At 47.2% G+C, this 24,339-nt stretch overlaps 1 protein-coding gene across 1 annotated transcript in view; it reads left to right on the forward strand.

Annotated features, from left to right (window-relative positions):
• The first annotated feature begins 693 nt into the window (after positions 1-693).
• Positions 694-24,339, forward strand: part of FHOD1 (formin homology 2 domain containing 1) — a 72,551-nt gene continuing 48,905 nt past the window's right edge. The window contains exons 1-3 of the mRNA XM_056862714.1: positions 694-888; positions 19,227-19,333; positions 20,371-20,435. Of these exons, the coding sequence (XP_056718692.1) occupies positions 694-888; positions 19,227-19,333; positions 20,371-20,435 (367 nt within the window). The remainder of the gene's footprint in view (positions 889-19,226; positions 19,334-20,370; positions 20,436-24,339) is intronic.

Consider the following 24,339-nt stretch of genomic DNA (forward strand, 5'->3'; position numbering starts at 1 on the left):
CTGAGCAAGGCTGTCCAAGAGAGGTCATTTTGGAGGACTTTCATTCATAGGGTCACCATGAGTCGGAAGCGACGTGACGACAAGAGTCACTGGAAAAGACAGTCATGCTGGGGACATTTGAGGACAGCAGGAAAAGAGGGAGACCCAACAAGAGATGGATGGACTCAATCAAGGAAGCCACAACCTTCAATTTGCAAGACCTGAGCAAGGCTGTCCAAGAGAGGTCATTTTGGAGGACTTTCATTCATAGGGTTGCCATGAGTTGGAAGCGACTTGACGGCAACGACAAGAGTCACTGGAAAAGACAGTCATGCTAGGAACATTTGAGGGCAGCAGGAAAAGAGGGAGACCCAACAAGAGATGGATGGACTCAGTCAAGGAAGCCACAGCCTTCGATTTGCAAGACCTGAGCAAGGCTGTCCAAGAGAGGTCATTTTGGAGGACTTTCATTCATAGGGTCGCCCTGAGTCGGAAGCCATTGGACGGCACTCAACACGCACACGCTCCCTTTCAGACGGGCGTTCCCAGCGCGTCGGCGCAAGGAGAGCCGGCAGTGGCGCGCCTGGGCCGGGCGGCTTCTCTTTGGGCATGGCTGGCCGCGCCCCCGTGCCGGTGCCCTTCCCCCGGGCGGTGCTGCCGAGCGCGGCGGCTTTCGCTGGGCTGGCGGTCCGGGGCGCGTCTGGCGCTGCGGCCATGGGGGAGCCTCCGGGGCTGGAGGCGGCTCCGGGCTCGCTGCTGTGCCGGCTGCAGTTCCTGGAGGACTCGGAGCCCTTCTCGTGCGCCGCCTTCCCGGAGCCGCGGCGGGCCCCCGTGCTGCCCGTGCGGGAAGCGCTGCCCCTCGCCGCCCAGCTGCCCGCCGCGCACCGCTTGCTGGCCGCGCCTCTGCCGGTGAGACGCCGCCGCGCCGGGCTGGGAAGTCGGGAGGGAGGCAGGGAGGGGAGGCGGCCCGTCCGCTCCATCCGTGCGGAGTCCGGGGACCCCTGAGCGCGTGCAGAGTGCGGGGGGGAAGGGGGGGGCTGTTTCCAAACTCTTAACAAAAATGCACAGTGGGTAGCCGTGATGGTCTGTCTGCGGCAGTAGGAAAGGGCCAGAGTCCAGTAGCGCCTTAAAAGACTAACAAGAATGTTTTCTGGCAGGGTATGAGCTTTCGTGAGCCACCGCTCACTTCTTCAGAGCAAGAGTCTAGTAGCACCTTAAAGACTAACAAGAATGTTTTCTGGTAGGGTATGAGCTTTCGTGAGCCACAGCTCACTTCTTCAGAGCAAGAGTCTAGTAGCACCTTAAAGACTAACAAGAATGCTTTCTGGTAGGGTATGAGCTTTCGTGAGCCACCGCTCACTTCTTCAGAGCAAGAGTCTAGTAGCACCTTAAAGACTAACAAGAATGTTTTCTGGTAGGGTATGAGCTTTCGTGAGCCACAGCTCACTTCTTCAGAGCAAGAGTCTAGTAGCACCTTAAAGACTAACAAGAATGCTTTCTGGTAGGGTATGAGCTTTCGTGAGCCACCGCTCACTTCTTCAGAGCAAGAGTCTAGTAGCACCTTAAAGACTAACAAGAATGTTTTCTGGTAGGGTATGAGCTTTCGTGAGCCACAGCTCACTTCTTCAGAGCAAGAGTCTAGTAGCACCTTAAAGACTAACAAGAATGCTTTCTGGTAGGGTATGAGCTTTCGTGAGCCACCGCTCACTTCTTCAGAGCAAGAGTCTAGTAGCACCTTAAAGACTAACAAGAATGTTTTCTGGTAGGGTAGGAGCTTTCGTGAGCCACCGCTCACTTCTTCAGATCATTCACAGTGGGTAGCCGTGTTAGTCGGTGTGCGGTAGTAGAAAAGGGCCAGAGTCCAGGAGCACCTTAAAAGACTAACAAGAATGTTTTCTGGTAGGGTAGGAGCTTTCGTGAGCCACCGCTCACTTCTTCAGAACACTTCCTGAAGAAGTGAGCGGTGGCTCACGAAAGCTCCTACCCTGCCAGAAAATATTCTTGTTAGTCTTTAAGGTGCTACTGGACTCTTGCCCTTTTCTTTTAAAAAAATAGTTCTGGGTCGCGTTTGCGGAGTGCGAGGGGCGCCTTCCCGTTTCTCTTTTTTGCCTGTTTCTGCGTGTGTTTCGAGCCGGCGTGGGGTCTGCGTGGTTAAGAGCGGTGGGGTCTGTTCTGGAGAAGCGGGTTTGATTCCCCGCTCCTCCACATGCGCGGCGGAGGCGAAGCTGGTGAGCTGGGTTTGTTTCCCTGCTCCTCCACGTGAAGCCTGCTGGGTGACCTTGGGCTAGTCACAGCTCTCTTAGAGCTCTCTCAGCCCTCCCTCCCTCCCAGGGTGCCTGTTGTGGGGAGGGGAAGGGAAGGTGATTGATTGTAAGCCAGTTTGAGTCTCCCTTAAGTGGTAGAGAAAGTCGGCATATAAAAACCAACTCTTCTTCATCTCCTTCGCGATCTTTTATTTCCCTAAAGTGAGAGGGCTCACTCCTGAACGTGTGCAGGCGATTCTTCCGTTCTTCTTCTTTTTTTTTTGCTTCTGGAGTGAGGGAGCCCTTGAGCCTAAGCAGAGAGCAGGCGATCCTCTTTTTTTCTTCTGGGGTGAGAGGCCTCTTAAGCACATTTAAGAGAGGAAAGAAGCTCAGTCCACTCTCTTTTCCTGGGTCTTTTTGGTTGGCTATACTCAATATACCTATTCTCTCCAGTATCAGAGGATCATGCCTATTATATTAGGTGCTGTGGAACGCAGACAGGACAATGCTGCTGCAGTCAGGGAGGGGCCGTGGCTCAGTGGTAGAGCATCTGCTTGGCATGCAGAGGGTCCCAGCTTGAATCTCTGGCTTCTCCAGTTAAAGGGATTAGGCAAGTAAGTAATGTGAAAGACCCTGGAGAACTGCTGCCAGTCTGAGTAGACAATGCTGACTTTGATGGACCAAGGGTCTGATTCAGTATAAGGCAGCTTCATGTGCTTGTCTTGCTTGTGGGCTTCCTAGAGGCCCCTGGTTGGCCACTGTATGCACAGACTGCTGGACTTGATGGGCCTTGGTCTGATCCGGCAGGGCCTTTCTTATGTTCAGGTACCTGAAAGGCTAGTGTGTTGGTTGAGGCAGGGGCGCATGGCTCACGGAAGCTGCGGCCACAGTAAATGCGTTAGACCTTTAATCTGATATTATCCGCTAAGTATGCAACATTATCATCAAATGCTCCCACGCACACACACAGCCACAAGTACAAGACTAGGATACAAAAATGGCAATCCAAAGAAAGCAACTCTATATAGTTGTATTTTTGATGTGTGCATACAATACACACTCCTCTGGCATACATTCACCGAGATCCTTGTGTTTGATGGCTGTCAGTCAACTCTTTTATGTTAAAATCCCCTTTTTAGGGGCCTGGGGGAGAGAGTTGGGATTTGATGGTTAGGGCAGGGGATGCAATATAAAGCTGCTCTCTTCTGTTCGCTGTCAGAAGCCATTGCGAGGGGGGAGAAAAACCTGCATAAAACCCCAGATGCCCCCCCTCAAGACTTGTAAATTGCCTCCATTAGGAACCGCCGTGTTCATTTTTCAGGGGCTACAAATCCTTTGGGCGTAGGTTTTGGCATAGGTGCTCCTCTGGGGGTTCTCTCTGGTTTTAAAGTCCAGGCCTCCCTGGGTGGAAGATTGGGGCAGGCAGGGCAAGTAAAGTGGGACATTTGCATGAATCAAATTGTGGCTGGGTGTGTTGGCTTCCCATGCCAAGATGAAGCATCCATTTGGGAAATTAGGAGCAGCTTCCTGGCAAGCACCCTTAAAGATTTTCCATGCCCAACGGCGCCTGAAGTCCTTACAAAATGGTTTCTTCTTTGCCCAGAAGCAGTAGTTGCTAGATTTGTGCTAAGCATCTAGAGAGCCTTACCTGTTGAGTATCAGCCAAACTAGGCAAGGTTTGTATGCCGGTCCACCACAAGCAGTCTAATGCCAATCAAAACAGCACAAAATAACGAGCCCAAAAACTTTTGAGTTCCTGAGCACTCTTAATCAGGCCGTAAAACAAAACTAGTTCTCTCTTAACCCCCCCTTCCCCCTTTTGATATTTAACCTCTAGCCTGATGAAGGTCTCTGGGGAGCCTGAAAAATTGTACTCATTCCTGGTCCCAAATAAGCAAGTATTACACTGTGGTAGTTTTGAGCACCAGCTATTGGGGGGGGATCTTGTACCAGCGTGTGGAGGTGCAGAATTTCTAAGGGTTGCACTGAGTCGGAAGTCTGGAAGCACCTTAAAAATGAACACAATTTATTTTTTTAATGAGTTTTGGTGAGTCAGAACTCACTACTTTGGAGGCTTAGAGATGTACACGGTTGGGCTGGCTTAGATACTAAGGGGAATGGGAGGCTTCCGCACTTCCCTCCTCTTGCAGAACGAGCAAAGCAAATGCTCAGGGGGGCATTCTTATGAAAGGAGCAGTGTGGTAGTTCAAAGGAATGTTTCAGGAAGGCACTTTTCTAAGGGAACAGGATTGTATTCCATTGCTCGGTTTATTGTGTATATCACCTGTGCTTTTACGGCACTTTCTTCTACCTTTGTAAGCCATTTCCTGCATTGTTTTGTGGTATGTCAAGAGACGGTGAGGTGTAGTGGTTAAGGTGTTGGACTCGGATCTGGGAAACCTAGATTCGAATCCCCATTCTGCCATGGAAACTTGCTGGGTGACCTTGGGCCAGTCGCACACTCTCAGCTTCGACCCTGGCAAGTATTTGGAAGGAAGACCTCTAAAGAATACCAGGGGTGTGACGTAGAGGCAGGCAATGGCAAACCACCTCTGAACATCTCTTGCCTTGAAAACCCTATGAAGTTGCCTATTAGTCAGTTGTGACTTGACGGCAAAACACTCACACATGTCATGTCTTGGACTGATTTCTCTGTTGTCTCCTAAATTTTGTAATCCTAGTCCCGTTGTTCTATTTATTGGACTTTTTATGGCTGTCTGTTTGCATCGTTTTTACGTTTTGTAATCAAGCTATAAATAATATATAAATAAAACATGATCCAGTCAAAGAAGAGTTCACCTAACATAGGCATGAGACCCTTTTGACTAGAATGAACATCTAAATCTAGTGCAGTAAGCCATGAGATGGCAGGGCAAATTTAACAATGAATTCAGGGGTGGAATATGCAAAGTATTAGCACCTAGAGCATGAAACGTGATCCGGTCAGAAGAGAAATCCATTTGGCTAGAATAAGTGTGAAATGCGTCAGCCAACTCGATAGTATACGAAGCCACATTAAGCACCGTTGGAATATATCCTGTGTAAAACGGCTAAATATTGAAAACAATGCCCCCCTTTTGGTCTGCCTCTAAAATTAAGCTTTCTTCCCCTCCCCGTGAGGTCTTTTCCGAGATATTCACATCCCACACTGAACAGATACATAAGTCATGGGAAGCATGTGGGGTCCGTCGCATTTGGATAAAATTGTGACAGGTACAAGACTGGAAGGCGGAAGATTGAGGTTACAGCGAACATTGTGAAAAGTCATGGAAACCAACATTGACTTTTACTTAGAAACTGCTGGGGGATGGTTTGGAGTGACGGACTCGGGCCTTCTGGGGATGAGCCAGCTTCCTTTCCAGTCCTGAGTGTTGTCTGGGAGGAAGCAGCTGTTGCGTGTGTTGCTAAGTATAGAGCCCATCTTGATACCACTGTGCTGTGGATATTCCGGAGGGTTTGGGTCAGGGCCTGGGTTGACTTTGTGCCTACCCTAGTTGTGGGGGGCCTGGGGGCGGACACTGTGCCCAAACGGACTTCCTTTTGTGGCAAACATAGCTGTTTTGCTTGGGGTAACAGCTCTGTTGAAATGAAGCACCATGTGAGTGGTTTTTCCCGCAGGCGTCCCATTTACATCAATCGTGATACCCCCTAAGCAATCAATCGCCTGGTTACCTGTGGCGAAATAGATGATAGGCAGGTATGTCATAAGAACATAAGAAAGGCCATAGATCGCAGTATATTCTCCCCATATTGTCATCCTTTCCTGGGAGATCAGAAGAAGCTAAAGTTTCCCTACTCTTAGCAGACTCCTCTCGGGAGATAACCACTCAAGTAGCCAAATTTTGTCTCCCGTCTAGTGGGATTCGTAAACAGCTAATTGAAAACCTTTCCCCATAGAAGATCTTTCCTCCTCTTCTTCAAATCATCCTTCCCAGAATCACTACCTTTTATTATTTTATTTTATTATTGTAACCTAACTTTGATTTTTACTCAGCTGATATTGTATTGAAATAAAACTTGATTGAAGAAAGGCCATGCTGGATCAGGCCAAGTCCCAACAAGTCCAGCAGCCTGTTCACACAGTGGCCAACCAGGAAGCCCACAAACAAGATGACTGCAGCAGTATCCTGCTAATGTTCCACAGCCCCTAATATAATGGGCATGCTCCTCTGATACTGTACAGAATAGGTATGCATCACGACTAGTATTCATTTTGCCTAGTAGCCATGGATAGCCCCTTCCTCCATGAACATGTCCATTCCCCTCTTAAAGCCTTCCAGGTTGGCAGCCATCACCACATCTTGGGGCAGGGAGTTCCACAATTTAACTATGCCGTTTCCTTTTATTAACTCGCAACGCCTGTGCTTCTCCTTTGACCTCCTTTCCACAAAACAAAATCATGCATCCCAGTATAGTACAGTCTAGCTTGGCCTAGTTGGTCCCTCCCTGCCTTTAAGGCAAGAAGAGCAGTTGCCATAGCGCAGCATGGCGTTATCTGTGGTACAGCACCGTAGCTGAACTTCCCCCTTCCTGACTCAGCTTATAGGAGGGTAGGAGATGGAACTGCAGATGGTGGTCAAGTGAGTGGTGGAGGACCGGGATCCCGCTGCCCATGGTTTGCTGTTGGCGTGGCTAAATTCACCCTGGGTTGGCTATCTGCAGAGTTCAGTTGTGTTTTTCCTTGTTCGTTCGTTTGCCTTGGACGTGAGCAGGCATTTAAGGCACTGGGCGAAGTGGCCCCTTGCCTCTGTGACGTCAGAATGAGGGCAACCAAGAGGATCAAGGGGTTGAGGCAGTGTGAGAGCCAGCTTGGTTAAGAGTGGCGGTTTGGAGCAGTAGACTCTAATCTGGTGAACTGGGTTGGTTTCCCCACTCCTATACATAAGGCCAGCTGGGTGACCTTGGGCTAGTCACAGCTCTCTCAGCCCCACCTGCCTCACAGGGTGTTTGTTGAGGGGAAGGGAAGGTGATTGTAAGCCGGTAAAGGGTTGCTTGGCTGCTTGCAGAAAGATGGAGGTTTGGACATCGGTTCCCCCACAATCTGAGGCTAGATGGGTACCAACCCAAGAAAGGGCCCCTTTTTTTTGCTCAGATTGTATTGCTCAGATATTGTATTTCTGTATGTTTGGTTATTTCTGTATTATTGAGTTATTGAATTCGTTTTGGTCCGTGAGCGTAAAGAACAGAATAAAGGAATGAAGGACCCAGTAAGGGGGCAGCTGATTTTCTTTCTGGTCCTTTGCCTCTCCTGACCACCTTGATTTGTTAATGCCAAAAGCCGAAAAAGCCATTCTAGCATCCAGTGGATTCTCAGTTCTGAGCACCTTGCAACCTGGAGTTTGTGTGCAAACTGGATTTGTTTAGAATACCCAGTGTTTTGCTTTGACCTAGATGGCCCAGGCTAGCCTGATCTGGTCAGATCTCTGAAGCTAAGCAAGGTCAGCCCTGGTCAGTAGTTGGATGGGAGGCCACCAAAGAAGTCCAGGGTTGCTATGCAGAGGAAGGCAATTGCCTTCCACCTCTGAACATCTCTTGCCTTGAAAACCCAAGGTGTCACCATAAGTCAGCTGTGACTTGAAGGCACTTTACACGCACACCCGACGTTTTTCTTCTGGGAAACATTTGAGAAACAACTTTTACCTTGTTTTCAAAAAGTTTTGCAACAGACTAGAACACAGTCCTGGAGCGTCTTTTCCACTCTTGTGCAATGATCTCGGCAGGAGGTGATATCTCCTGGACAGCTCCAGAGATAAACACATGTACTGATAGCTGCAGACAGCAAAATATGCATGAATTGGCGAGAGCAGGCGGGTTGAAGAGCTTCAGGAAATCAGATAAGCGCTTTGTTTCAAATTCATGTTTATTTCAAATTCTTTCGCAATCTGCCTTGGAACGCATGCTTTTGCAAGATAATGACTGGACTATAGTTCTATGGAAATACGAGCCGACCCCACAAAGATTTAACTTGCATTGATGCCTACCACTCAGTCACACCGTTTAGTTAAATCTTCCTCCTTCTAGCACCTAATCCTGAAAACGGCATCTTTCTGGGGTGGTCTGGCATTCTTATTGTACCCGCTACCATAGATTCATAGAATCATCGAGTTGGAAGGGACCACCAGAGTCATCTAGTTCAAATCCCTGCAAAATGCAGGACATTCACAACTACCCCCCACACCCCCAGTGACCCCTACACCATGTCCAGAACATGGCCAATTGTCATCAGTTGTCTGCTCAGTTCCGCAAATCCCAGCGGATGCTGCTTGATATCCCGTCAGAACAAATGCTCCCAAGTTCTCAGAGTGATCTTCTCAGTGGCCACAGTTGGCTGGCATAATTGCCATAATCTTGTATCGTGACTCGATATGAGAGTTACAAACACAAAGGCTGCTGGGCTTGGGTCATCTTGCACCGTATCTCAAGTAATGTGGGTTTTCTGGGGGAAATTTCTGGAAGATTTTCCAGTTCAGATTTAAACAAATAATTTAAATGTTTAAATTGTGTGAGCAACGCTTAAGTACCGTTATCAAAAGGAAGGCAAATGTATCATGTGCAAAGCTGGGGTTTGTCCATGCTTCATAATCCCATCTAACATGATTGATTTGGGGCACAACGGCCCTGACAACTGTAAACGAACAGACTATGTTCACATATGTGGGGCGGACAATTTTCTATGGAAAAATATTGCATCGGGAAATTTTCCACCCCACGTCACTGCATATCTCCCAGCTTCTAGGATGGCGCCACAGAGGGGGACAGGTCTGTCAACATCTGTTCGTTAAACAGATCCGTCGTGATCACAGACAGAGCACTTCTGATGATGGGATGTGAACTTCACGGGAGCATCTGGCGGGCCACTAAACAGCTGGGCTAGATTCTGGGTGGGATCCTGAAAAGGCAAGTGAGAAGGCCGACAGGACTGCGTGTGCTGATTCCTGCAGAATGGAGGATTGGCTTGCAAACCATCCAGACGAGTTCTTTCATTTGCATGTTTATTGGCTCGAGGCAGTTGAATGTCTGATGTCCATATAGTCATGGGGTATTTTTTGTAGTTGATGACTAAAGGCGCTCCAGGCGAAGCAAGCTCGGGTTTCAAGCATGTGCTTCAAAACCTTATGCTCAAAATAGCAGCTTTTATTATGGTTGGATGTGGCAAATGTTAGTGTGGTTGTGATAATGAGGCACAATGTGTGAGTTTTAAAACCCTCAAAAGGGGCACACATTTCGTTTCTTTTCTAAGCACCTTGGAAAGATGCGCCAGGAATCTGAAAAAAAAACTTTGTTCTGTTTAGACCGAATGTTGCAAACTTTTAATGTTATTTTCCCAAAACTTCAGCTTCTTGCATAACAATCCTTTGGTTGTAATGAGGAGAAGATCAGGGATCTTCTGGACATCAATAAATGTGCCATGTGAGCAAATTGGGTTTTCCAACAGTGGTAGAAGTAGAAGAGTTCATTTTTATATGCCAACTTTCTCTAACAAGAATCAAACTGGTTTACAATCACTTTCTCTTCCCTTCCCCTGTGAGGTAGGTGAGGCTGAGAGAGTGTGACTAGCCCAAGGTCACCCAGCTGGCTTTGTGTGTAGGAGTGGGGAAACAAATCCAGTTGACCAGATTAGCCTCCGCCGCTCATGTGGAGGAGTGGGGAATCAAACCCAGTTCTCCAGATCAGAGTCCACCGCTCCAAACCACCGCTCTTAACCACTACACCACGCTGGCAACCTAATGCAACCTAATGCAAATACTCTTTACTGAGTTGGCTAAAGCATTGCCCTTCTCCCATCCTGTGTTAGTGAAATGGTCTCTTCCAGAATATCAGCCTTTACTGATCAGCAGCATGTCCTCCGTCTCATCTCAGATCAGTTTTTGAATGCTCTCTCCCTCAGCCGCTTGACCCTGGCTACCAGATACCGACCAAGTGCAGGGACAGGGGCCCCCGTCCTAAAGCTGCAGATGGTCTCACTTAAGAGCCCAGTGTAAATTGGGGAGAGGATGGCTCTTTGCAGGAGTCCATACAGAAGGTTTCTGTGGTGCAGATTCCTTCTTCTCAATGACCACCTTCTGAGTACAGTCAGGAGAAAATAACAAGTTAGGACAAGGTTGTCTTTTTAGTCCTCGTAGTGTGCTCCAGTCAGCTTGGAAGAGCCAAAGGCATCTTGTCCCTCAGTTTTGAGCCTCAGGTCAGGCAGAAGATTAGCTGGTGGAAAGAAAAGGCCCAGAACTTTAGAACACCTGGAGCTTCCTGTCCCTGTCGGGTTTGTTGCTGTGTGTAGTGGTTAAGAGTGGTGGTTTGGAGCGGTGGACTCTAATCTGGAGAACCGGGTTTGATTTCCCACTCCTCCACATGAGCAGCAGACGCTAATCTGGTGAACCTGGTTGGTTTCCCTACTCCTCCACATGAAGCCATCTGGGTGACCTTGGGCTAGTCACAGCTTTCTTAGGGCTCTCTTGGCTCCACCTACCTCACAGGGTGTCTGTTGTGGGGAGGGGAAGGGAAGGTGATTGTAAGCTGGTTTGATTCTTCCTTAAGTGGTAGAGAAAGTCGGCATATAAAAACCAACTCTTCTTCTTCTCTTCCCCCACCTCTGGTATTGTTAGCCATTTTGGGTCCCCATTGTGAAGAAAAGCAGAATACAAATATTCTGAATAAATTAATTAAAATAATACAGGGATGGCATTTAACACTGTAGATCAGTGGTTTTCTCTTAGTGAAAAAGAGTCAATGGCAGATGTGTCATTCAGAAAAAGAAATCTCACACGCTTCTACTGCCACTTGTTCAGTCACCTTGCCAAGAAACGTCAGGTTTGGAATTGGCTAGAGTCCCTTTATCTAACAAGGATTTCTTTAGTAATGGTCTAATTACTGGATCTTTAAGAGGCTTTTAGGAGGTTTTCTCAACTGATAAAATCACTATCCTAGTAAGGTTAGTCTTAATTTTGTCCCGGCAAGATTGTATTTCCCACGAAGGGCAAGGATCTACTTTACAAGTCTCTGGCCTTCAGTCTCAAAAATCCTATCAGCATTACGCAAGGTAACCAACTCCTGCTGGTTGCTTCCTGGTTTGGATCAGAGAGATTTTACCAGCAGAGAATCGCACAACATTGTCACTACTTAGATCCCATGGAAAACCCAATTATCTTAAATAATTGTCCTGGATGCCACTGAGTGGTTGCAACGGTATTGATTGCTTACTGCTGACTTTGCCACTTTGTACGCCTTCCATGGGCTCTGCGGTGTTCAGACTAGAGTCTTTTGCCACCATGTGTCTCTAGGCATCTCCCTACTCTCTAGCTTCCCCCAGCTCTCCTGTAAATGAGAGGACTGGCAGACCTAGTCAGTTATCCAGGATAGCCTAAGGCATGCATGTGAACGGGCTTTTTCACAAACACATTTAAACCCTGCAGTTTGGAAAAATCATTGGTCATTCTGCCATCCCCTGTTCAAATCTGAGCAGCTCTCTAGCCCTGGCCCATTATTAGTAAGTCAAAGTCATGCTTTGCCTTAAGATCAGGTCCCATTGAACGTAGTTCCCAGTCAGTTTGTATAGCTTCAGCTAAACTCTAGAAATATTACTGCAGCTTCTAATATTTCATTTGGCAAGCTTTGTTTATTTATTTGCTTTATTTATAGTCTGCCTTTCTCTCTGAGACTGAAGACAGATTACACCGTGTAAATCAATGCAAGCCTTAGAATGAGTCATCTGATAAACAACATGTAATCAGATTAGGATTCCAGAAACTTGAAACAAAACAAAAAATATTAGACATGATGAGTTAACAATGCAGAAAGTGGTGTTACATAAGTAGAGTACCATATGGTGGGTACAGGATAGTGCATATAGCAAACAGATAACGCATGCTATACGCAATGGCATAGTCCACTGTCTCATTATTCGTAAAAAGCTCTTTCCTGAACCATTCTTTTGTAATGCAACCCTGTTACCTTTCTAGAAATGCCTTCCTGAACAATTCTATTTTGATGAACGTATGAAGCCGGATTGCCCTGAATCAAACCATTGGTCCATCAAAGTCAGGATCGACTACTCAGACTGGCCATGGCTCTCCAGGTTCTTAGGTGGAGGTCTTGCACATCACCTACCACCCGATCCTTTTAGCTAGAGATGCCAGGAATTGAACTTGGGACCTTCAGCATGCCAAGCAGATGTTCTACCACTAAGCCACAGCCACAGAACATGGGAGCCTTCCTGCTCTCCTCATATTTCAAGGCCACAAGAGAGAGTCCACACGTTCGGGCAGTTGTTGGACGCCTTTTTGTAGGATGGCATCCCAGGAGGCCTTGCTTGTTGCAGTGGAGCCTAGGTGGAGAGGTGGTCCTGCAGCTACAAGGGTCAAAAGCCATGAAGTGCCTTGTATGTGAACAGATGTGCCTTGAACTGCCCATCAGTAACTGATGGGCAGCCAATGGAGTGACTGCAGATAGTAACTGAGTTGAGGCATTGTATACTAACTTGAGTTTCCCTGTTAACTTAAGGGTACCCATGTAGGCTGCATTTATGTAGCCACAGTGGTAAAATCCATCCAATGTAATAATAATAATAAAATGAAGCATTTGCAGTCGGTGCTCAGATAGTTTAGTTTACAGACAAATTTTTGTCAATCCCAGTTCTGCAATTTGCAGAAAACACAGTGCTGGATTGTAGAGGCGATGAGGTGATTTGAATGACCTGCTGCCTTGCTTTCTAGGAAGATGCTTGTATTTTAATGTGAGGTGCAAACAGATAGAGATGCTACATTTTCAAACATCGTTCACACAAAAAAGTAAAACGCCAGTAGCAGATGTGATAGATCACAATGGGTGTTTGTCTGTAGCAGTAGAAAAGAGCAAGAGTCCAGTAGCACCTTAAATACTAACAACATTTCTGAGCTTTCGTGAGCCACTTCTTTAGAAAACAGCTCAGTTTGGGGTATCTGAAGAAGTGAGCTGTGGCTCACAAAAGCCCATAACCTTCCAAAAATTTTGTTAGTCTTTAAGTTCAGATGTGAGTTGTCTTCCGAACTAGAAAGCTCTGCTGTTACCAGATTTTGCTTTTGCTGAGTGTGTCCTCAAATGAGGATCTTGCTTTCACAAAGATAAGTGCGTGTTCAGAAACAAAGCGCATGTCTCCATCGGTGTACAAAACACACTTTCCGAAGGGACATGAGCCCCACCCTGTCATCTTGCATGAGCTTGCTTTGTCTGCTGCGGCATAAACAGGGAGCTGCCCTGTCATTTATGTGCAAACCGTGGTCTCCTCCGGATGAATGTGGCTTGCATGGTGGGTTTTGCTCTTTCTTGACAGGAGAAATGCCTTTGTCCCATGGCAGAGCCTTTGAGTTTTCTCATGCTGAGCCACTGTTCAAGTACGCACAGACCTGTTTTTTGCATCCCAAGTTAGTCCGCAAACAGTCAGATTTTCCTAAAGAGATCGTTCCAACCATTTCATCTGGGAATATTAAATATAAACCTTCTCCCAAGTACATCCAGTACCATCCTATTAATGTGGAGACTGAGCGTTGCTGCTTTTGCCAAGGAAGTTGGCCATCTGGTTTTGAGTTACCTTGCATCCCCTTCCCCCCCGGACCACCAGGGAAACCTTGCTGCAAAGCAGACTTGCACCATTTCCAAGGACCCCCCCCCCCAAAAAAATGTGTGGAAACTATTCTAGAAAGTTCAAAGCTGATCTCTAGTCTTCTATCTGAGGTGAGTTACCAGTCGTCCTTTCCCAGGGGAGGCTCTACTTTGCTCTGAGACACCAGGGTGATTCTTGCAAATTTCCCTCTTGTGGGCTACCAAGGAGTGGGACTGCTGAGGGGTGATGGAGCCCTCGAGGGACAAACCAATAATATTCTCTGGACTGTGGCCTGGTACCCCCCCCCCAGAGGTAAAAGAGAGAGAGTTCTTGTTCTGCTTCCTTCCCCGGGCGGTATTCCTCTCACTGAAGTGGCCCGGAGATTTCCCAACCAGCCAGGGAGTGGAACAGTTTGTATCTGTCCCGAGAGAGGGGTGCGAGAGACGGCCAGCCTTGCTTTGGATGCCAAAGCAGGAATGCTGAGGCTGGAGCCTTATCAACCCCCCTCTGGGGCCAATTTGCCTTCCTGCCAAAACTCAGCATGGGAAACAAGCAGGCGGGGCGGGAGCAGCGGCGGTCCGAAAGGTCCAGCCCCTCCTCCTAATAAGACTTGCACATTAACTCTGGGCTGCCCAAACGGGTGCAGCAGGACACTGATCAGAGCATTCTCTGCACCCTAGGAAGCTGACCTGGGGAGGATCTGTGTGGTCTAGCTGCTTGTAGTGGGGCCAGGATAATCTGACTGTCTCTCTGCCTTGCCCTTCCCGAGCACCCTAGTTAAGCAGTAAGAGGACAGGGTGATCGGATCCACCAAACTCCTTGCATGCGTGGTTAGAGGATGCGTTGAAGGATTATTCAAATAGGGTTTCCCCCTTTCAGCGATCCACCTTTTTAAAAATTCTGGGATTTTCACTCGCCCCGATCCACTTTGCCCTTCTTTCTGTAGCTATGCCCCCCTGGCATGTACAGTCCCAATGAAAGTGATGTTCCGGAGACAAGCTTCCCTCCTCCAGGTAGCTTAGAGCAGGGGTCTGAAACCTTTCACAATTAAAAAGCCAAACTGTGTCAAAATTCAGATACAAGAGATCAACAAAGAGCCAGCCCATTGGCATGACTGAAGCTATACAACTTTGCATTGCTGATAATTGACATGTTAATTGATAATCCATGAAGTTTCCACAGCCCAAATGCTGGTTGTTGTGAGTACTTTATTAGGATGTCTTGTGGCACACACACACACAAGGTCTCACCATAAGTAATAAATGTAAACAGTTCACCGTTGTTTTAATGTGCTGGCATAAATCTATGCATGGTTTATGCTCAGATTCCTGGCAACAGTTCACCTCTGTCATTTTCCCTGTCTGTAAATCATCTTTAAGAAGCCCTTCAGTCCTGTAAATTTTTTTTGCCTGCCATTCCCTTCATGCACTGGTGACTCTAACATCCCCCTAACTTAAATATTTCATTTTCTTTTTAAAAGAGTCATGGACATCAGACTCCCGACTTAGAGCATTGTACCTGGTGTTCCCAGGTGCTCTCCCCTCTAGGCAACGTCTTATTTCCAGAATGGACTTGCATCTCTGCAGTTTACAGCCCTTCATTTAATTTGAGTCCTTCACACACACACACACCGCTTGAATTTGCATTACATCTGTTGGGGGGGGGAGAGAAATTACATGCGCTCTGACTGTTTTGCCTTGAAGGGTGGCTTTCACCTGGTTTCAAAACAGGGACTCCTAGTTGTGATGGGGAAGTGGCACAAGAACATAAGGAAAGCCATGCTGGATCAGGCCAAGGCCCATCAAGTCCAGCAGTCTGTTCACACAGTGGCCAACCAGAGAAGGCTAATATGCTGCCCTGCCTCCCTGTGCCCACGTAAAGGAAAATGTGTTTGTGACCAGACCGAGCTCTTCTCTTGGGGCTATGATGACTTTGAGGAGGCGCAGGGAGCCGCCACATCACTCTGCAATGAGTCAGACCTCCATGCTCATGCGTGAGTCAGCAGAAGCTCCTGCCGAGGGGTGTGGCGAATGATTTTTCTCATGCCTCGAAGCAGTGCTTGGTTACATCTCTCTCTAAGTTCGTTGTAAGAGGAGAAACCCCAAGTCCTTTGCTGCAGAAGCAGATAGAGCCTGCTGTTTTGCTGGACTTGATTTTTGGCTTAAGTTGCTTGCAGATTTTGCACGTTTTCTGCTTTCAAATCCGACACCCAGTTTTTAAAAAAACTGGCCTGGTACACTCGGGTGGTGCTGGGGAAATTGCTTTTCCCCAGGTTGTCACTCTGAAACGAATGTAGAAATGCCAAATTACACAATTTACACAAATTACACACCGAAATATCTGTGGCAGTCATGCTCTTGCAAAAAAAGGTGACAGAACAGACCAGAATGGCGGCAGTGTAGGGTTGCCAGGTCCTTCTTTGCTACCAGTGGGAGGTTTTTGGGGTGGAGCCTGAAGAGGGTGGGTTTTGGGGAAGGGAGGGACTTCAGTGCCATAGAGTCCAATTGCCAAAGCAACCGTTTTCTCCAGGTGAACTGATCTCTATCAACTGGAGATCAGTTCTAATAGCAGGAGATCTCCAGCTAGTACCTGGAGGTTGTAGCAAGTGGGCTCAAGAATCAAAGCTTAATTGTCAAAGCTAAAGCATTTAATACTAATGTAGACTGATCTAAATGACTAATGCACAATAAACGGAAAACCAACGGAAAAACAACAATATTCCAATCAGGGCATTAAATTCATGCCAATTCCTAGTTATACGTGTAAGCTACAATATCCCAAATACAATAACACAGCGGAGAAATGTACCACACCGTAGCAGGTCATCAGCAATAGTCACATATAAAGTGACATATAAAGTACCTGGAGGTTGGCAACCCTATGGCATTCGTGGTGGGACTAGTGATAGGAGCACAGCCACAAGGACAAATCAGCTTTCCCTCGTAGCTGTGAGGGTGCTGTTTCTGGTAAAGAAAGATTTCTGTTTGCCATACATTCTTCCGGGAGGCCGCTTTGGCCTCTGCAGAGCGGCGCAGCTTAAAACTGCTTCCATATGCAGTTGCCTACCACACCCGAACTGCAGAAGGATTCAATAAAATTGCTGTGGCTTGGCTTGCAATTTAAATCCGCTCAGTATCGGGCCCCAGGTAGATCAACAGTGCAGACGACACTTGGGCCTTGCATTGCCCTGAGGACGTCTCCATCCCTGTTCCTGGCCTTCTGGAGCTGTCTGGGGCTATTTGTGTTGTTTGTCCCTAGGGCTAGTTGCCGGGAGCGCATCTGTTCATGTGCTTTGAACAGAGAGGAATTGGACAGGGTGTGCGAGAACAAATTCAGTCTGTAAACCAGCCCAGAACTGTCGTGCAGTTTCTCCCCTGGCCTGGATGGCTCAGGCTGGGCAGATCACGTCAGATCTTGGAAGCTAAGCAGGGATGGCCCTAGCTAGTATCGGTGTCCTGTCAGTAGGGTTACCAGCTCTGGTCTGGGAAATACCTGAGATTTTGGGGGTGGAGCCTGAGGAGGGCGGGGTTTGGAGAGGGGAGGGACCTCAATGCCATAGAGTCCAATTGCCAAAGCAGCCATTTTCTCCGGGGGAACTGATCTCCGTTGCCTGGAGATCAGTTGTAATAGCGGGAGATTTCCAGCCACCACTTGGAGGTTGGCAACCCTACCTATCAGTAGTATTGGTGTCTAATCCGTAGTTGACTCACTACAGCGGTATGAGAATTTGCCATGGGTTTGCTTATGGTTTTCGTTGTCATTTCTACATTCTTTTTTGCAAAAATGAGGGCAGACAACTGAGTATTTGGAGACCATGAAAGAAATTCAGGGACACTACGTAGGGGCAGGCAATGATAGACCACCTCCATTCATCTTTTGCGTTGAAAACCCTATGGGGTCGCCATAAGTTGGCTGCGACTTGATGGCACTTTCCACCACCAATCCTCACCAGGATATTTAGTGTGAGGCTCAATTTCTCTTGTACCCACCCCCCTAAATGCTGGAAATTCAAGGAGGCATGTTGGTGTGGTTTCTAAGGGGTCCAGCCCGGAGTCGGGGGGTTGATACCAAGATCTTCTCTCTCAGTGGGTACGGTACAGCTGTGGAGCTCTGGAAACCCAAGTTTCTCTCCTTGTGTGAGGGGGGAATTGTAAGGCCCTCTTTTTCCTTGGTTGTGGTGGCCTGTGTGAAAAGACTGGTGCGCTTGGTAACTTTGGCCTGGAAGCTTTCTTGTGTGTTGCTGATCTGCTGGTTTTGGCTTTTTCACCTGCAATTCCAGGAGGACCTGACATGGTCCACATGCACTGGGCAGGATTGATGTTGCCGAGCAGGCAGAGAGGTATTGTCCTTCCTGACTCCTCTGCGCTGCGCATGTTGCATAGAATCAAGTCTCGAGTCTTGGCTTCCCGAGTCTCTCGTTTTGTTTACGAGACGTATGCAGGTCTTGTGGGCAGAAAGTTTAGGAAAGAAAGGGGACCCTGTGGTGAGCCTGTGAGCCATTAACTGGTAGATTGCTAACGTGCATCCCTGGAAACTTGTTTTTTCCAACATGGAGGATTGATTATGTGCATCCTTGGAGCTTAATTCTCTTTGGAGAATATCGAATCAGTGCATCCCTGGAACATCTTCAGGATACGTTGACATGCAACTGATGAAGGAGGCACGAAACAGGATTTTTACTGTCTTGCTTTGTCCTTACTACTTTGATTTGCGCATAATCAATGACTTACGCTTGACATATGTTAGAACCTGGACGCTCAATCCTTGCTCTTATTGTGAATCTGAAGCGGCGCTTCAGATGCCTTTACTATTTTTTAGTCTGTTTCATAGGAGCATTTTCTCACCCATGTTTGATTTTGTATTTTGGCTTAGACGTGTTGATAAAATTTATCACTGCAGATATATTCGATTTATTGTTTACATACACGCTGTGGTAAAGGTCAAGGTCCCCTGTGCAAGCACCAGGTCATTCCTGACCCATGGGGTGACGTCACATCCTGACGTTTCCAAGGCAGACTTTGTTTACGGGGTGGTTTGCCAGTGCCTTCCCCAGTCATCTTCCCTTTACCCCCAGCAAGCTGGGTACTCATTTCACCGACCTCGGAAGGATGGAAGGCTGAGTGAACCTTGAGCCTGCTATCTGAAACCGATTTCCGTCGGGATCGAACTCAGGTCATGAGCAGAGCTTGGACTGCAGTACTGCGGCTTTACCACTCTGCGCCACGGGGCTTCATATACACTGTGTTAAGACCTTCATTATCTTTATTTGGTCATAGCTGCGGTGTTTTTTCATATCTGTTGAAGATCCAATCTGGCACCGCCGCTCCTCTGTCCTAATATATTCCATGCTGTCTCCTTGGCTTGGCTTCTCTCTCCTCGCTTTCTCGGCACGGTTCTGTTTCTGACCTGTGGCTGTGCTTGTCTTTCCACAGCTGGAGGATTGCACTTTGCAAGTCTTGCCATCGGGACACTATTTGGACCTTGAACTTTCTCTGCTGGAGCAGAAGGATGAACTGGAAGGGTTCTACGAGGACATCAGGTAACTTGCCAGATCTTCTCTACAGAGGTTTGGGCACGAGAACCATTCTCGTAGGGAAATGGGCACGAAAACAGCCTGTCCTGCTCTGAGAGGGAAAGCGTTTCAGGTTTTCAGCTAGATGAGGCTGCCTTCAAACATGGCTCGTCGTCTTATGCGATGGTTCCAGGAACACAGTTTATTAATCAGGTCTTTTGGAATTGATCAGCCCCTAAACTTCCATACAAGACTACTGCAGTATGCTTTACATGGGGCTGCCCTTGGAAACTGTCTGGAAACCTAGTGGTTTAAAATGTGGCAGCCAGGCTGTTGTCGGGGGCTGGATACAGGAATAACTGTCATGTTGACAGATCTGCATTGGCCTACCTTTTGTTTCCAGCCACAATCCAAGTTGCATGGGGCCAGGATATTTGACCACCTCTTCTTCCCATACCCACCTGTTAAGAGCCTCTTCCCAAGCCCTGTTCTCTGTATCCTGGCCTGAAAGGTAAGGTGGGTGGCAACCAGAGACAGGGTCTTTTCAGTGGTGGCACCTTGCCCTTCCCCTCAAGGCTCACCTAATGCTTACCTTGCCATCTTTTCGGTACCTTTTTCCTCTGTCTTTGGACTGAAGGGTTCCATCATTGTAAGCTGTTTATAAGGTCTTCTCCTAGCCTAAGGACTGTTTTATAAATATTAGTTTAGGGTGCTGAATGCTACACTTATTGCTGATGTTAATATTGCTGATTTGAATATTGCTGATTTGAATATTGATCATTCTTACGTTGCTGTGTTCGTGACCTCGTTGTAGTTTATTCTGTGAACCTGCTTGAGCAGGTCCCTGAAGAGGTGGCATATATGTTTTCTAAATATATTGCCATGCAAAGGGCGCAGTCACAGGCACTGTCCGCAGCAGAGTGGTAGGCCATAGGCATGAACACAGCTGGTGGGGACATGTTCGCTGGAGTAGTTCTCCAGGGCTTGTGTGAGTTCTTGGGAGGCTTCCCGGGCCGAGACGGCATCTCCTCACCTGCTCCTGTTTTGCTTTCCTGTCGTTGCAGGAAAGGGAGGCGGCCGATTCTCCTCGTGCGCACACAGCTCTCAGTTCGTGTGCACGCCATCCTGGGTGAGTCCCAACTTTTGCTGTTGCCCCTCCTGCTCTAGCATTGCTTCTGATCGCTTCCTCGAGGTTCTGTGAGCCAGTCTTGGGCGGTTCTGCACAAAATGGACCTTCCGCGCCCAACCTTCTTTTTCAGTCTAAGCTCTGGCACTCGCAGCTGTTCTGTTTCTCCTGTGCAAACTTGCTTCTGGGGCTTTATGGGGCTTTTCTTACTACCTTGGTGGAAGGTGCCTCTTGTGCCGGCCACCTTTGTGCTGTTGGTTTGTGCTTTCTTAGATTGCTCTCTTGCCTTCACATTTGCCAGGCTAATGTTATTAAGGTGCATCTCAGTTGGTGTCCCCTCCCTGCCTGCCTGGGCCTTTCTCCACCTACCCTGTTAGCCATGGGTGTAGACCAAGCATGAAGTTTCTTGAAGCAAAGGGTGGAAGACATTAAACGCCAGACAGTCCTTGGAAAATCACCATTTTTCCTAGTAACTGATAAGTCTAAATACTTAGTCTCACCTGCGTCTTATTTTTCTCATCTTGAGCCTATTAATCATAGGAAAGCCTTTACCCTTGCCAGATGCCAGGCCCCACCATCTGCTGTTTTAGAAGGGAAATATAAGAAGAACCCTAGATCAGAGAGGTCTTGTTCGTGTGGGACAGGGGACATTGAAACCATCAAACATGCACTGATATGTTGCCCATTCTACCACAAAGTTAGATCAAAGCTTATTTCCCCCCTACTTGGTAAATTCCCTGAAGAGTCAGTTGAGCTTTTGGCAAAGAAGCTCCTATTAGAAGATCTTAAGCTTACGCTCCATACTGCCAAGTTCTGCTCTGTTGCTATTAAAATACGCAGAACTTTATTAGAGAATGATCGTTAGAATATTTTACAATTTTAAGATGATAATTTTAATCAGGGGTTGTTTTTATTAAGAACATAAGAAAGGCCCTGCTGGATCAGACCAAGGCCCATCAAGTCCAGCAGTCTGTTCACACAGTGGCCAACCAGGTGCCTCTAGGAAGCCACAAACAAGACGACTGCAGCAGCACCATCCTGCCTGTGTTCCACCGCACCCAAAATAATAGGCATGCTCCTCTGATACTAGAGAGAATAGGTATGCAGCCTGACTAGTATCCATTCTAACTAATAGCCATGAATACCCCTCTCCGCCATGAATATGTCCACTCCCCTCTTAAAGCCCTCCAAGCTGGCAGCCATCACCACATCCTGGGGCAGGGAGTTCCACAATTTAACTATGTGTTTTGTGAAAAAATACTTCCTTTTATCTGTTTTGAATCTCTCACCCTCCAGCTTTAGCAGATGACCCCGTGTTCTAGTAATGTGTGAGAGGGAGAAAATTTCTCCCTGTCCACTCTCTCCAAACCTTGCATAATTTTATAGACCTCTATCATGTCTCCCCTCAGCCGCCTTCTTTCCAAGCTAAACAGCCCTAAGCGTCTTAACCGCTCCCCATAGGACAGTTGCTCTAGTCCCCTAATCATTTTGATTGGTCTTTTCTGCAGTTTTATTCTCTATTCCTCGTCTAATTATGGCCAGCATGGAATTTGCCTTTTTTACAGCAGCCGCACACTGGGCTGACATCTTCATTGAGCTATCCACTACCACCCCAAGATCCCTTTCTTGGTCTGTTGCTGCCTGCACAGATCCCATCAGTGTATATGTGAAGTTGGGATTTTTTGCCCCAATATGCATCACTTTACACTTACTCACATTGAATCTCATTTGCCATTTTAATGCCCATTCTTCCAGTATGCAGAGATCCTTCTGGAGCTCTTCACAGTCCAATTTTGTTTTAACCTTTATTTGTCTTACACCTTTATTTGTACGGGCAGTCTGTGATTCTGGAGTGCAAAACTATTGAGTCTGGAAATTTTGATGTGTTAGCATGTGATTGGTCAGTTGACCATATCAATTTGATTGATGGACCCCTCCCCAACTTTTCCTAAGAAGGTGCATGGATGAATTATGTGTTTTCCTGAAACTCTGTTTGTGCTCCTGGTGTGAGATCCAAGTCCTCTTAGTAACTTGTTTATTTGGTTTAGAGATCTCATGGCCTTAAATAGGTTACATTATCCCCTAGCCTTAGGTAGGTTACAGTCAAGGTGTTTTTGTTTTGATTGTGCTGAAGTAGCAACCGTGTGATTGAAATTGCTGTTTTGTTAAAGCTAAGAAGAGCCCCGTGGCGCAGAGTGGTAAGCTGCAGTACTGCAGTCCAAGCTCTGCTCACAACCTGAGTTTGATCCCGACAGAAGTCTGTTTCAGGTAGCCACCTCAAGGTTGACTCAGCCTTCCATCCTTCCGAGGTCGGTAAAATGAGGACCCAGCTTGCTGGGGGTAAAGGGGGGATGACTGGGGAAGGCACTGGCAAACCACCCCGTAAACAAAAGTCTGCCTAGTAAACGTCGGGATGTGACGTCACCCCACGGGTCAGGAATGACCCGGTGCTTGCCCAGGGGACCTTTTAAGAATGGCTTCACCCTGACTTTGAGGGCTCAAGCTAGCCTGGTCTTGTTAGATCTCAGAACTAAGCAGGGTCAGCCCTGGTTTGTACTTGAATGGGAGACCACCAAGGAAGTCCATAGTTGCTACGCAGAGGCAGGCAATGGCAAACTTACCTCTGTTTCGCTCTTGCCTTGAAAACCCTGTGACTTGATGTCACTTTCCACCACCATGAATGGCTTCAGAGGATTGGTGTGACAGAAACCCTGAAACCTTACTAGGGCTCACAAGTGCCACTTAGAGCATCAGGGATTTTGGACACCTGGGGTTTACATTAGAATATCCCATTCATTTCTAATTCACATTGGACCATCCTGACAGAGTTAATCCTTTTTGGATTGAAGAACACTCTGGTTTAGTCCAGACTACATATTTCGTCATGGAAGTTCAGAGCCATTGTGTGTGTAAAGTGCCATCAAGTCACAGCCAACTTATGGTGACCCTTTTTTGGGGTTTTCACGGCAAGAAACTAACAGATGTGGTTTGCCAGTGCCTTCCTCTGCATAGCGACCCTGGTATTCCTTGGTGGTCTCCCATCCAAATACTAACCAGGGCTGACCCTGCTTAGCTTCTGAGATCTGACGAGATCAGGCTAGCCTGGGCCAACCAGGTCAGGGCTCAGAGCTATTGCTAGATGCTTTATGGAGGTGGGCTATATTTTATGTTTCTGATTGGTAACAGTAGCCTCTGACATCAGAGATTCAGCTTCACCTGGCATTGGCTAAGGGGGTTATCGCACTTGTATTCCCGCTGATGTATTAAGAGTTTGAAAACGTTATAAAACAATACTGTTCGCACTTTGTTTGGCCCCTTTAGCTGTGAAGATGTCTTCCAACCATTTATAAGCTGTGGTATCCAAAAACCCTTTTAAAGCGATGTTTTTTACAACATTTTCAACCTCTTAATACATCACTGGGAATACAAAGTGCGGTAACCCCCTAAATCAGCTCATTATTCTTAGAGAGGAAGCTGGCTTAGGTCCAGTTCCATTGACCATAAATATCTGGACATTTGAGATTTTCCCTTGTCTTCAGTGGAAACTGGGGTCTGCAAGAGATTGGGTAGGGGTTAAGGACTCCTCCAGCATCTTGTTAGTGCAAGGAATGCTGCCCACGCTCTGAGGAACCTGATACAGCCTAGGTAGTGTGTGCTTAGTGGAGTAAAATGAACTGTATTACGTGTTATTTGAAGTCTGGGCTCTGTGTTCTTGCATGGTTTTTCCCTGCATTTGTTTTGCCCTCTTCCCCACCACTTTTTAAATCCATCCATGCTTTTCCTATTTCTCTTATAATAAACCCTTTAAAAAAACCATTTTTTTGGCTTTTCTTGGTACAGTTTGTTTTCTGAGACATTTCTCTTAATCAGGATCATATTACCCCAGTACTTCAGCAGTTATACTGGC

The sequence above is a fragment of the Euleptes europaea genome, chromosome 17, assembly GCF_029931775.1.
Source record: "Euleptes europaea isolate rEulEur1 chromosome 17, rEulEur1.hap1, whole genome shotgun sequence".
NCBI lineage: Eukaryota > Metazoa > Chordata > Lepidosauria > Squamata > Sphaerodactylidae > Euleptes > Euleptes europaea.